This window comes from Mugil cephalus, chromosome 5 (assembly GCF_022458985.1).
Source record: "Mugil cephalus isolate CIBA_MC_2020 chromosome 5, CIBA_Mcephalus_1.1, whole genome shotgun sequence".
NCBI classification, from domain to species: Eukaryota; Metazoa; Chordata; class Actinopteri; order Mugiliformes; family Mugilidae; genus Mugil; species Mugil cephalus.
Genome location: NC_061774.1, coordinates 9867595 through 9882733, shown reverse-complemented (window position 1 = coordinate 9882733; position 15139 = coordinate 9867595). Strand labels below are relative to the sequence as shown.

At 41.1% G+C, this 15139-nt stretch overlaps 1 protein-coding gene and 1 long non-coding RNA gene across 2 annotated transcripts in view; one reads left to right on the top strand and one right to left on the bottom strand.

The window, feature by feature from the left end:
• ccdc88b (coiled-coil domain containing 88B) overlaps window positions 1-13375 on the top strand; it is a 41210-nt gene extending 27835 nt beyond the window's left edge. Inside the window, exons 23-28 of the mRNA XM_047585430.1 lie at window positions 618-804; window positions 4335-4480; window positions 8649-8756; window positions 10571-10719; window positions 12542-12889; window positions 13174-13375. Coding sequence (XP_047441386.1) covers window positions 618-804; window positions 4335-4480; window positions 8649-8756; window positions 10571-10719; window positions 12542-12889; window positions 13174-13235 — 1000 coding nt within the window. The 3' untranslated portion in view covers window positions 13236-13375. The remainder of the gene's footprint in view (window positions 1-617; window positions 805-4334; window positions 4481-8648; window positions 8757-10570; window positions 10720-12541; window positions 12890-13173) is intronic.
• On the bottom strand, window positions 11786-12635 carry LOC125008257. The gene is made up of 2 exons (XR_007112861.1): window positions 12483-12635; window positions 11786-12348 (listed from the first exon to the last, which is right to left on the bottom strand). It is a non-coding gene; the product is annotated as an uncharacterized LOC125008257 (long non-coding RNA).
• Window positions 13376-15139: the final 1764 nt, after the last annotated feature.

Below are 15139 nucleotides of genomic sequence, written 5' to 3'. Positions count from 1 at the left end.
GCTACCTGTGTATTTAGCATGTCAGTAGACGATCCTTGTCATCTGCGTGAGAAACACATGCTCATTAAAATAGTGATCGTTGTCACACATGAAACACGCCCGTAGCTGCTGGCTGCGCCTCACAACATCCTGATTGATCTGCGCCTCTGTGTAACAGCCAGAGGCCACGCTGCAGCTTCAAGGCTGGCGTGGGGATGTCACAGGATTTTGTGATCTCACAAATCTGACAAGAATCTGGCTGCTATGCAAGCTGGAATAAATATGCTGCATGAGATTATCAGGTGATCTCTTTGAGTTTGGGGGTTTGACTGAAATGCCATCCTTAGTTTAAGTGTTGGATGAATTCAAATCAGAACTGTGCGATAATCCGCGACAGTTTCATTCCAAATAATTTTGATTTGATTTCTTAGCATTTCTCTGCTGCATATCATCTCTCAGTTACAAAATTGAAGAACACACTCCTTTCCCTTGGAGTTTTCTTTTGTTTTAACGTTATGTAAAATTGTTATCTCGGTTGTTGTCGGGCTTTGTGAGGACTAAATAACAATACGCATAATAATATAATCACGAGCTTCAGTCAGAGAGCTCTTAGCAAACAATGTGTGTTGGTGTTGCAGGCTGCAGGCCCAGCAGAAGGAGTGGCTGGCGTCGCAGGCGGAGCTGCTGGCTCAGGGCTCGGTGCTGAGGGCGGAGCTGAACGCGTCCCAGCTGGAGAAGACTCGGCTGGAGGGGGAGATCAGCGCTCTGAGGGAAACCAACCAGAGTCTGGACCTCAGCAGCGCCCGGCTCACCAGCCAGTACCAGGTACGAGCCGACCCGACTCCCAGCTCACACAGGATACAACGGGGATACACATCGGAGATGCCCTTTGACCATTTACATGCAAAACAGGATTTAGTGCTCCTCAGCGGGGACACTCAGATACATTACCCTCTTGAAATAAAAACAAATCTATCTGGAGCATTATTGGGCAATTAAACAAAACCTATTAAGGATTCACAGCAGGTTTGAGGGAGTGCTTTGCATACACACTGTGGTCAGGGAGGAACAGCTCTCATATCAGTGGGGAACACTAGCTAGTTGATTTCTAATACATGATATGAAGCCAATTTCAGTTTGACATATCAGTCAAAAATGATATATTGGGTCTAACCGATCATGCATACCAAGTAGCTAATAAGGAGCGGGGCATCTTTCGACTTCAAAACAGCCTTAGTTTTCTAGGTAATGCTGTGAATAGATGTGATTTTCCATGAAAATGGTTTGACACGTCAACCAGCAGATGTTTCCTTCTGCTGCTTCATCCAGATGCTCATGAAATCACCCGGTGAAGCTGACAGAGGACGTTTGGTCTGTTGAAACATGTGCAGGAAATCAAGTTTGTAGGAGACATGCAACTCATGCAGGATTCACCCCCTTTAAAAAAAATACATTTGGCGTATTCCACAAACTTTCAATTTGGGCAAATACAAGCTTTATGCAACTATTCAACTCTTCACACATACGTTAGGCGGTAGCCACATTATCTTAGCATAACACCAGGAGAAAAGGGAAACAGTACGCAAAGAAGGTTAACTCCTTCACACTTGGACTACACAAACATATAGTATAACTATAGTGTCTTGATTATTGTGTTTCCGACCTACTGGTCTGTGTTTTGTGTTGCTTTTGAACAGAACCTGGTTTGTTTATGTCTTTGAGTCTTCATGCTAAACTAAACTGATAATCTATGGGCTGTATTATGTCGTGTTTATGTAAATGCGAGTCAGAGCGAGAGTGACATTCTTGTTTAAGACCCAGCAAGAAATTAACAGTGATTTCCCAGGAAGTCAAACTATTCCTTTAAGATTTAGATTAATGCTAATCATATAGACGGAATTGCTTTCACCCGTGAGTCTGATTATCCTAATTTGTCTCAAATTACACTGTTAGTGTGATTAATTTGAGACGTGTTTCTTACTAAATCCGCTCTTTGTCTATCTAAGCACCTTACTCTGCCCCCCATGGTGGTTTAGATCCTGGGAATCAGGTGCCCAGGCTTCTCATTATAATGTAATGCAGAGGAAAAATGGGGCAAAGCTCATCTCGGAGTGTGTGTGGTCCCGTAATTACGTTGCTTCAACAGCTGTGCTAACTGATGGAGATAGATTGGACAGGAGCGCGTGCGAAAGGACCAAATAACTGGAAACGCTGGAGAAACGTTCAGTAAACGTGTGGCCCTACTTTCCTTTAACACTTTCGTATTATTATTAATATAAAAGTGTTAAATACATTTGTGGTTTGACGGTTCTGTTGTGAGATTTTCTAAACTTAGCCCTTTTTACTTTCACCTCGTGGTTCATGGACCCGATCTTGCGGGCTTGTGCCGTAAACTCTGCTGTGGGCAACACCTTGGGAGGCTCAATGCCTCGTTTTTGCGCAGACGGAGCAGCTAAAAGAATCCTTCCAGCGTGTTGTGAGGTTTCTGCCTTCGAGATCAGTCAGTGTTGGACAACTCTGACCTCTCGCTTCTCAGTATTGTGATGTTTTGATAAACAGTTTTTGTGGCCCGGCAATTCATTCACCATCGGTTCACTGGACATCGTTGTACCTCTTTAAGTTTACCTTCAGCAGTTCAGTCTGTGTAGAGATCCTTGCAGATCCAGTCTGTGCTTTCTTTGTAGTTTTTATTTGCTTTTCTTGTCTGGAGAGGGGCAGCTGACCTCAGCACTGTATTCTATGACGTATAAAATATTTAAAAAGTTAGATTAATGTCATGCAGTACTCTACGAACTGTTTATTCGTGTAACACTGCACTGGCATATTTTGTTATATCCCATCAACTGTGCTACAAGCCTACTAGAAATACACTTTTGTAAAATATTCATATATATATATATATACATAAAAAAACACATTTTCATTATGACAAACATTTGTCATAATGAAAACGTGGGTCTTGTGTTATCTTCCAGTTTAACTGATTGTGATGGAGCGTAGCTCATATTCATAGCGGTTAAGCATTCAAACCGTAGGCTGCTGTTCAGTCGTCAGATTGTTGACACAAGAGTGAAATCTGTTAATTGATAAAACCCAGTCCCTGATGTGGAGATGTGTGCTGTCCTTGGCACTGAAGGAAGTGTGGGGGTGTTTTGAGAATGTTCTGCCAACTCAGTTCAGCGTTGGCTCAACTGTGAACCTAACTGCAATTATACTTTAACAGAAAACATTTGTTTCGCAAGAAAGAGTTTTTTTTTTTTTTCCAAATTGATTAGAACACACATTAGACATAGTACCTATAGTTTAATATTTATGTAGCTCATAAAATTGTGATAATTTCAGAGATACTTTTGCATAATATAATGTTTTTCCATTTCTTATTTTATTTCTTATTCCACATGTAGAAAAGCTGCACACAAGTCATTAAAAATCATGTAACTTTATTGTAGAAGTAAAAAGTCGTGACAGAAATGTTATACAGGGCTTTAAATCGGGGGGGGGGGCTTCAATGTTTTTGAGGTCAAGGACCCCAAACTGATGGAGAGATTAAGAAGGGACCCCCTACCTACTATATGTGTTATATATTAAACTTGGCCTAGTGCTATTATAAATATACATTATTATTATAATTTAATCATTTAAAGTCATTAATTTCAATGTTAAGCTTTTTAAATAATACACAGGTTCAAATATTCATTTCTTTTATTTCAAACATGTGCAGCAGTAGTGTGCAAATAATTGACAGATTCAAGTTTTAACTTTAAACGTAGCTAAATGTTGCAGGGACAGTGAATCACCGAGACATTCTGGCCTCAGTAGTTGGCTGATCAGCTTCTCTTCTGCTAACATTGCAGTGTGATTCTGAATTTCACTTGGGGACTGAATAGGCTCTTGGCCAATTGCGGGGAACCCGATAGAGTCAATGTGTAATATACGACCTTGTGATTGGCTCAGCAGCAATGGGGGAGGGGCCTACTGTGTACAGGAGGCTGAGATTAACAGGTTCAGAGTGGCGCCCTGTGTGAAATGATGTGCTGTTGACAGCTCCTGTATCGCTGATCGAGTGAAGTGCTGACTGAAAGATGACATCTTTTGCCTCCATTTATCCCTTGGCCAAAATATGTTGGAATCATGTTAATGTGTATTTAAAAAAAATAAATAAATTGTGGGGGAAAATTAAGAAATATATAAAAAATGTCTAATAAACCAAAGATTTTGCAACCTCCCCTGCAGTACCCCCGTGGACCCCCTGTTGAAGGCCTTTGCTTTAATTGATAAACTATAATATATACGTACCTGTGCAGCATTATTCGAATCAATCTGCTACAAATTCACGTCCATGCTCTCATGTGCAGCTGCTCACCCAGCTGAAAGGGAACATGGAGGAGGAGAACCGGCACCTGGTGGAGCAGAACCAGAGTCTGCTTAAGGAGAACCGAGCCTTACTGGAGCAGAGCCTGGAGCGCCGTGACCAGCACTATTCACAGCAGAGGGAGTACCAGTCAGTACACACACACACACACACACACACACACGCACGCACACATCAGATCATTTGTTTTGCTGGGAATTATTACCAAGAAAACAGGACTCAGCAGGACTGAAATCTGGTTTCCTCACAGCAGCAAACTTTATGTAATGCGTTAAAATAAATACAATTTGTTAACAATGATACAACAGTTTAAACAACAGTTCATGCAGCTGCAGGCGGTCGCGCAGTCTGTATTCAAATCTAGTACATAGTACGAGCACAAAGGTTTTTAGACTGCGAGACAACAATTTCACAGTCCAACAGCACCCAGCGGTCGTCCTTTTGAATTACTAACAGACTGTCAGCAGATTAATCCAGAACTAATAGTGGGCATGCAGAGCTGGTTTCCCTCTTTAAATATAATGAAGCCAATTTTTCACAAATTATGATTTTTTTTTCTCTTCTCGGACTTCTCTTCTTGGAAATTTTTCTTTTGTCTGCTGAGTTCTTTTGTGTTGAATTACACATTAAAATGTCACTATCGACATTTCACATTGCTTTACAGAATATATTAGTTCCCCGCCGAGCAACTTCTATAACCTCTTATGACTGAGACACCGCTGGGTCTCTGTTACATGGTGGAAATTATGCATTGTTTGGAAATTAATTTTGCTATTTTTTTTTGTCTAACTCAGCAGAGTTTTTATGAATAAAAAAAAAAAAATCACACTGAACTGCAGAAAAAAATGGATGTCTACCTACCTATAACCCAGTTTTTAAAGCTCACTATATATTTGTAACATTTAGACCAAGTGATGTTAAGCAGGGTTTTAGGTGAGCAGGTCTAGGATTTGTTTGTATCCCATTCACTCCAAGTATTCTTGCCAATAGTTTGAAAGTACTCCACTGATCCAGAGAGGGAATAATAGCAGTATCAAAAAAAGATGAGAAAAATGGTTTAAGTACAGTTACAAGTGCAACTCCCATACTGTTCTAAAATACATATATTAAAAATGCATTTAATACATACACCAATCAGCCACAACATTATAACCAGTCGAGTGAATAAGTAAATCTTGTTACAATGTGACGTTCTTCTGTTAAACCTCCTGGCATTTATGTGGATGTCACTCTGATACATGCCACCACCTGAACATTATTTCAAAGCAAGAACGTCCCCATGGCAACAGCATCCTGGTGCCACATGCTCCCCAGCTAAGTGACACATATTCACTGGGCCATCCATGTGATGAAAAACAAAATGTTATTCATTAGACCAGAGCATCCCACCCTCTGACTGGCGATAACAAGATAATGAGTTGTATTCACTGATTAATGGTGACCAGGGGGTCATAATGTTACTGCTGATTGGTGCACAACATAAACGTGCTTCAGAAAACGCAGTGTCATCACGTGAATGGAGCCTTTTGGCATTTTTCAGCCCATTGTTGTGGTTTCATAGATTAATCATCAGCAGCGGGAAGCTGTTTCCAATAAAAAAAAAAACAAAAAAAAAACACTGTCTCCTACCTAACCAGGATTTTTACTGAAATTGGTTGTAGCAACAGGAAGGCAGACCAGACAAGTAAACAAGTCCAGGCAAGACAAAAAGGCAGGTCATCAACTGGCAGGAGGTCAGAACACCAGTAGCAAGGAAAACATAATCAAGGACATGGGAACGACATCGGGGTTTTGTGGTTATAGTAGAAAAACACACAGATATACGGATCGGTCCGACAAAAAGCAGGTGGAAGATGGGTTTGGATACGTACAGGTAACTGGGACGTCAGGTGACCGGGGCCAGTGGGAAAGAGGAGGGAGCCCTGGAAAGTTTTAAGAAATGCATGGGCCTGGGGAAAGAAGACTGAGCAATATAAAAACAACTGAGGCAGCCAATTTGACCGGAGCATTTAGCTGCTGAGACATGCTTCCCTCAGAATACAGAGCTAAAGGAGATTAAATATTGGATTTCCATTCATTTTGATTAGAACTATGATTTCAAATGAACTTGGTATTGTTACTGTGGAAATAAGGAAGTATGTCACTGCTCACCTCATCAATTTAAAAGCCTACTCCGGGTGGCAGATGTGACCGTACCGGTGACAGACGCTAATATTAAGCACTTCTGATGTAGACGTGACTCATAAAGACGCTGTGGTGTCTGTCTAGAGAAGAGGAGATAACCTTCAGACCATGCCAAGTTTGTTTCTGACAGTTTGACTTTAACCCTGATAAAACCTGAACCCTCCTGTCTGGTGGTAGATGTAGAAATTACAAATGGCTGGAACTTACTGTACTATGAAAAGTGCTGCCTCTTGTATTTTGGTAATAATTACTATCCGGAATAAGAGTACTTGTATGGAGAAAAAAAACTAAAACAGCAAAGCTCTTTGCTTTTTGTCGTCTAAAGCTTCATCCGAAACATCCACTCAGTGTCTCTGTCTTTTATGTGTTGACCTACTCGTCCCAAAGTCAAAAGTTCAGAACAAAATGGTGCATTTTTAAAGCAGTTTATTCAGGCTGTGTTTATTCCTTCAGTTCAGGTTATATGAGCAGAGCTCTGTCCCGAGCCAAGTAAACTGTGCTACGGTTCATTAGGAGTGAGGATCCAATCCAAGCTAACACCGGGATACAAGTCCAAATAGTAGCTGGGGTGATAGAGGTCGGATGTTTTTATCTCACAGCCTGTAACCTTCTCTTGCTCAGAAAAACAGGCATTAAATAAATAAATAAATGACGTGAATGACTGAGGCTCCTATTCAGCCTTTTTCTGAAAAGCAAAGACCAGTCAAACCGTGAAAAGACAACATGATAACAAAATGACATCACTGTCCAATTTATGTGCTGTGTTTTAGTCCATGTGAAAACCAGATATGCACAAACAACACATGTCCAGCCTCCACCAAATAAGAAATGTTGATGAACTGGAATGAACTGCCTTTGAAAGACATTTTGTTTGGTAAAAGCAGATTTAAAAGCTGAATACTCTTTACAGATATGTGGGTTCCTGCCACTCAGCCGTCTCAGTTGGGCTCTGCTTTTGATTTACTATTGAAAGGAGACGCAAAATACAGTATATTTAAGACCCGGGAAAGCGCAAAAGGCAGCTTAGATTGTTTGATTTGCGAAATCGTTTGAAACGTTGAGTGACACTGAGCAAATGATGCAGTGACTTCTCCCTTCAAAATTAATGCGGGAGGAAATCTTGTGTATCCATAGAGCAAACATGTGAAGATGCCTCATAAGCTTCCATAAAAGGAGTCTAACTCGCCTTCAGAAGTGCTTTATCAACCATTTTCATCAGTTTGATGCACTAGTTTAAGTACTGCACATACTCAGCAAGTCAAAAGCAGAAGCTGCTGTTTGTCATTAATATAAGTTCACCTGGCTGAAAGTGTCCAAAGGTCTCGATACCAAACAAAACCTCCCTGACCCCTGTTCATCTTTACTGACGCTAATAATCATCTCATACTGTCAATGACTTTGTGTTTATTTCATTCTGTCCTGATTTAGCTTTGTAATCACAGCAGCTGGTGCCCCCTTAAAAAAAGACCTTAGTTCTGTTATCACGACCCCACCAGCCACATTATAGACACAGATCAGGCATAACATTATGACCATTGACAGGAGAAGTGAACAATACTGACCATCTTGTGACAATACAATGTTCCTCTGGGAAAGTTGTGGACCTGGTATTCATATGGATGTTACTTAGAGATGTACCACCCACCTAGACCAGACCGGGCACCCCCAGCCCATAGCAATGACACACACACACAAAACTGTTGAGGAACAACTCAAAAACATAAAAGGAGAAGGGCAGAAGAAGAACACAAAGCCAAATTGACTAGATCCCAAACTAATCATGTGTCTGTGGGATGGAACAAGCCTCATCCACAGAGGCCCCCTCCCCTCGACCCATAGCACCCAAAGACCCCCACTAACAACACTGTGTTACCAGACACCACAGGACACCCTCAGGAGACCCATGTCCATCGTCAGATGAGTCGCAAGGGACATCTACACAATTTTAGGAAAATGGTCGTAATGTAATGATCAGTGTACACACTTAAGAATAATCTAGTCAAGAGCCACTAATAAAACATGAATGAACGAAGCACCTCCTCATACTCTTTATTTTTTCTTCTTCTTCGTCCTGTCAGCTGTGTGGTTTTGATGTGTCATATGTTCTTTTCAGGGAGAAGCTGAGCGAGCTCCGCCGGGAGAAGCAGAAATTGGTGGAGAAGATAATGGATCAGTATAGAGTCCTTGAACCCAGCATGCAGCCTCCAGCCAGCAAGGCCAAGTACCCTATTTATCTATATTTACTTATATAGTGCACCAAGCTGCTATTTGTTAACTACACTTAAACAAGCCTGTGTAGCACCACATCTATGCAGTAGATAGTTCAAGGCTGGTGTTTATATGGAATATTTCATACACGAACAAAACTGTTAAGTATATTATCAATATTTTTAAATAATAACGCTTACCTTGATACAGACTCAGGCATCTGTTACTGTTACTAAAGAGACAGATGTTTCTATCGGTGTTAGAGGAAACACATTTAAAAGACAAGAAATGTTACATTTAAAATCACCTGATGCCCCAAAAAATGGGTTGAATAAACAAACAGTTTTTTTATGTTTCCCATTTTTACAGCAGAGGTGGATTGTGCACAGTTTACATGACTCATAGAGCCGTAAGGCCACAACACAAACATTAGTGTGAAGCGCAGCGGGTAGAAATATCCTTTAAATGTCAAATTGGGATTGGTCTCTGTACACCCAGTAGACACGTTAATTATTTTCATCTGTTATTTACTGAAACTTAATACGAGCTCCGTAAATTCAGCTCCTATTTATAAGAGTTTATAATGTTCAGCTTTGTTGACAAAGTCAACAAATAAGATAAGTCCATTCTGTGTTTTGTAATTGAGGCTGAACTGAAGAGTGTCGACTTAGACGTGTGCAGGCCGTGTCTTTTATTCGCACCTACACAAACACACACACCTTCCAGCCGATGGTGTGGACAGAATAGCAGAAATACCAGATCTCTGGACACCATCACAGTATTTAAACATACAACTGAATATATGTGTCTCAGACAAAATCAGCAACAAGTGAACATTACACACGTCACAGAATTTGACCACTGAACTGATTGCAAAGATGTGTTATAATGAGTACAATTCAAATTGTTCAAAACATTAATTCAAAAGTACAAAGCCGCACTCGAAACACTAGGAAGGTCACCAGTGTATTGGCCTTTTGTGTACCACTTTACATTTCGCCTCCTCCTTTTCGTACTCGTGTCGTCTGTGAGAGGCTGTTTTGGATAGACAATCAAATACAAACCGGGCATTTTAATTAAATAGCTCTTTTTCATTCAGATCACATTTGTTGATCTTTATTTAGTTTTTGTTCTGTCGGACCGACGGTAGAGAGAACTAGTTTTATGCAAGGTATGTTTCTAATGCTTTTCCATAACATATATCATCAAACGGTCTGAAATTGATTGATTTCAGCTCAGCGTGGATCAGTGTCAGTGTTGTTTACTGATTCTAATCATTAACAAGAAACTGCAGCACAGAAATGCCAATCGAGATCGTGAGTTATTTCATTAGTCTCCATTACATGATTCGTCATAACCCAAATGGTTTTGTCTCAGTTCGTAAGTTGTTCACTCAGAGGAAGGATGTCTGTCGTCTTCTGGCCGGCCAACGTTTCATTTATAAATAATATTGTGTATTAATTGTTCAGGAGTTACAAAGGTGCATTTTGTCTGCAGTGCTATTACTCATAATGGTCATGACATTTTAATTACAACATTTCCGAATGCATTTTCCAAAAGCCACAACATTTCTGGCATACTAAATGGCATTTGGCACCTTGAGGAACATTTTGTTCTTATTTTGCATTTTCACATCAGAAAATAAACACTATGTGACACAAAATGGATTTTGCGAACAAGACTCAGCCTTTAACGTTTGGCATCCTACCACTACATTTGGGGAATCAGGGCGTGTACTACAAGTGTATCACCGCGCACGCGGGCGCACGCGCGCACGCCGAACTCATCCCTCTTTGTAAATGGTCCCTGTCCTCTGCGTCCTCATAGGAAATCTAACTGGATTGCAGACAGGATGAAGAAGCTCATCAAACCCCGCGGAGCAAGAGAGGGACGGGCTCTCTTCACAGCCGCGGGCAGCGTGGAAAACCTGGCCGACGGCGCCGAATTTACATCAGAGACACACACACCTCAGCCTGGTGAGACCACTCACACACACACACACACACACGTAGCCCGGCACACCGCCCCTCTTTCCCACACCCACAAACACACAAACGCCGGCCTACTGGTTTTCACAAAGATACACTCACACGCTCACCCCATCAAGCGGGGCTACAGGCATGCATACAAATCATCTCATGACTATCAAGTGTGGTCGGCACTGATACCACTCTCTTCTCCTTAGATCTCTCCCTGTAGAGAGCCCAGGCTTCGCTGAAGCTGGCTTTCTCTGCTGCTAACCACATGTTGAAAGGAAAAGATTCGCGAAGCTTCATTCTCTTTTTATGCGTTTACTGGCTGGGAGTTGGAGAAGAAATCTCCAGGCAGACATTTTCAAAGCCAGGATTTGAGGCGCAACCCGCATTCTTAACGTCTCCACTCTCGTTTTGACTTACTAATATTGTCGGCCATTTAATTATATTTTCATTTGCATTGTGTCTCCTGTTATCCCCCTTAAATCCCTGACTGCTTAGACTCAGCGGGTCTGTTTCTTGACAAGACGACTGCTGTTTTTTATTGAGCCTGTATCTCAGAGATTTGAGATGGTGGAGAGCCAGCGAAGACATGTCCCACAAACTCAACTCCTTTCCATTTTATACAGTTAGGGAGTTATTTGCATGAGTGTTTGACCCTGAAACCCAACCGCAGGTTAACCTCATGTACTGGAGTTGCCTGTTTTAGTAAGAAGGCCACGTCTGCGTGCACGTTGAATTCATAAGTCAGCTAATCGTGATACATTTTCTAGAAAAATATGCTTTTGTTCCACATTGTTCACGCTTTTTGATGCAGTAGCGTGACCTTGTTGCAGGGACGTTTTGAATGAGCAAAGTAGAATTCATAATTATCATAACTCCCAATACCATGAATGTAAAAGTAAAAAAATGAACTTGTTCCTTGTTGTGCAAATTCCTTGAAAACAATTCAGCGTTTTGCTTGAGTAAAAAGACGACTTAGGTGTCACAAATTGTTCCGTACACTAGATTTTTTTTTTAAGCATTAGCAGATCTAAACACATTTAAGTGTTTTTTACAATATATTTACAATTTACAATATTTGTCAATTATTGAAGATATTTCACTGTAATGTGTCATATTGGTTAAAAAAAAATGAAGCTGAAGAGATTTAAATGTTAAACAGGAGGAATTTAGGTAACGTTTAAATATTTATCTTTAAAAACAAATAAGTGTAATTTAAATTGTGAAAAGACACTCCTTCATTTCAAATACACTCGACGCATTACGTTTATATTAGAAATAAAAGTTTGAGCTGGCCTAGAATAAATTCACAAAGCATGTACATTTCATTCTTTGTATATTTTATGCATTAGCGAAATACATACATGCTTAAATATAACACTTATTTATCGGTACATTTCTACTTTGGCAACTGAAAGAAGCGTCATAGTATAGCTCATTTAGTTCCTCACGGATCAATGGAGGTTTTGTGGGTTTAATGTGTTGCTCAAGGACACTTTGATATGAGGAGGAACAGGAATCAAACCACTAACTCCGTGATTAATGGCGGTCCTGCTCTGCCACCTGAGCCACAGTGCTGGAAATCAATCAGGGTGATTTGTCCCATCTGGTGGCACAGAGTGAAAAATCCTGCGTAGAGAAAGACAAATGCTGAAAACCGTCCTGCAGGTGTTGTTCTACATAAACTGTAATCATATCTTAGAATGAACGAACCAATGACGCACTGATGATAAAACGTTATCACCTGTAGCAGTTATACTTACTTTTGCAGATACATGAAATTTAAATGTTCATTTCTCAACTATGAACTCTCGTCATGCAGCTCCAGACCCCCGCAGCGCTCCGGTGTCTCCCTCTCCCTTGAGAAAATCTCATTCCCAGACAGAACAGGATATCTCGGCTCCCGGGACGCCAGCCATGCGCACCGGTTCCGGGGGCCGTCGTAAGCTGGGGTCCCGTCACGGCTGGGGGCTGGGTCTGACCAGAGGAGGCTCTGGAGTTTCCCAGTCTTTTAGTCCCGGCGACCAGAAGACTCCACCCCGACTGCGGCTACGCTCCAGCCAGAACTCCTCTGTCCTCTGGGAGGGAGAGGGACGGGAGAAAAATGCACCTCAGCAGGCAGATGCGCCGTTGACCAGTCAGGAGAGCGTTGAGGATGACGAAAGGAAAGGTGAGGAGGACAAAGTGGGATGACGGATGTCCCATAGTCAGCTTCTCCTTAAAAAACAACAAAAACAAATCATCCAGATAGATTATATAAAAGTTTGTGTGTGTTTCCTGAAAGATCGATGAGGTAATAATAAGTTAAATGTCAAGCTAAATAAAAACTGGACTGCACATTAAAACTGTGCCTAGAGTCGTCGCAAGATCTGCAATCACTCAAAAATACAGCTAATATTCTTTTTAATAAAACATGCAAGCGCCTATTAAACTGAGCTCTTCTCTGCCTTCCAGACAATCAGCACTCCAGTGACGACACCACGACTGCCCGAGATGGAGCTACGGACTCACCCTAGTTCAACTAGTTCAATTAAAAACAAATGTTTTATAAATTATGTGCTCGCAGCAAACTGTTTTGATCATGTATGTCTGAATATTTTATACCAAGATCCTCCTAGTGTTTTTGAATACATGAATAAATTCTTCAATCAGTGAATCGCAGCCTTGCTGTCTCGTGAAGGAGTCTCCGTGCTGATAATTAGCAAATCTTTACTCCCTCACTGCGAATCAGCTGAAGAACCACAAGCTGATGTGGACTTTTCACGTGAATCCTGTAGGTAGCCGTAGTTTAACTTAAAATCACAACGGCGGCAATTTCTCATAGGGACTGCTTGTGTAACAATATAGATAAAATCTCAGAATTTTATTTTTTTTACAGACATTTAATTTAATGTTAAAGGTGCAGTGCATGTTTAATTTAGTGGCATCTGATGTGAATCCCTCAGTAGATGCTCTAATAGCAGCTGTGGAGTAAATGTTTTAGTTGCAGGTTCCTGAGGAGGACATCCAGAATATCTGAGCAGATTTCATGGGGTACATCATATAAAACATATATGTAGCTCAGGTGTTGGAGAAAGTGGAGCAGAGCTGCGAGGGGGGAAAAGTAAAAACCCTCATATGCAAATTTCAGTAGTGAAGTTCAGCTCTTGAAGTTCTTCATCTCGCCTTCCAAAAACCTTTTCAGGACTAACTAAAAAGGTTCATGCTACATTTTTTGGCTTAAAGACACATTATTAAAAGTTGATCAATTATTATTATCATTATTTTTTTTTGCAGACGTGCTTCCACTCAAAAAGCTGTGTTCATAAAATACTAAATGTTAGCACTGGAACGAGGTGAATTGAAAGAATTTATATCAATAACTGGCACGAGATTTATGCAATGAAAAAAAAATATTAAGTCATCTGCAATCCATTTTCACTGTGATGGTCGGAGCAAAGCAAAACAAAAACACACTAATGTAGTAATAATAATAAACCTCCTTGCAACCCTCAGATCTGATCCGTGTGCAGACGGATAAACATGTCAAGCCTCGCCATCTGGCTCAAATATGGTTTAAAGTCTCGTTTCGTTTTTAGGGTTTCTGTGCAAATCCACTCATTGATCTAATGGGAAATGATCTGCACTGACGCCTTAATGAGAGTCATCTTTATCTCCTTTCACTCCTGCACCAAATGGTGTCAGTGTAGCGCCGACCCAACAGACTGTCAACAGGCAGACAGACAGACGGACGGACGGACAGATGAAGAGCGGGAATTAGCATGCCGCTTTCCAAATGAGCAGACCCGAGAGTTCATCATGAAGCTAAAAGGGCCCTCGTAAACGACAAGGAGCTCCCAAATAGCTTCTACCTCTCAGATTAAGAATTAGAAGCTACGTCAGCATTTCCGGCTTGGGGCCTTTTCATTTTTATTTATTTATTTATTTTTTGTGTATGCGTGCGGAAGACACTAAAGATAAAAGCACGCCGCATCTCTGTGTTGCCAGCCAGCCCTCTCCAAACACACATCCTGAATTATGATTCGCAAATGACAAATAGATCGCTAATACAATTCATGAATTATGTAGTTGTCATGGCGACATTAATCAAAAAGCAGGCTCCTTCTCTCGGCTCCGAACATTGTGTTTGCGGAATTGAGATGCATGACGGGGGCTGCACACCGAGCCGCCTGAGCGAGCGCGCGGCAAAACGATAGCAAGATATTGGTTCTGCCAGTCACTCAGAGGCTTATTATGAGTGCAATGCAACAATCACGCGCCCTCAGGCACACAGACAGACAGCGCCCACAGACAAAAAAAAAAAAAAGAAAAGAAATGGAAAGGCTTAAAGGTGAGGCTTTAAATTCTCAACGGAGGAGCCTTGTGAGAACGTTCACGGGTTATATCTCTCCATTTATAAATCTCTCAGCATTATCATGAA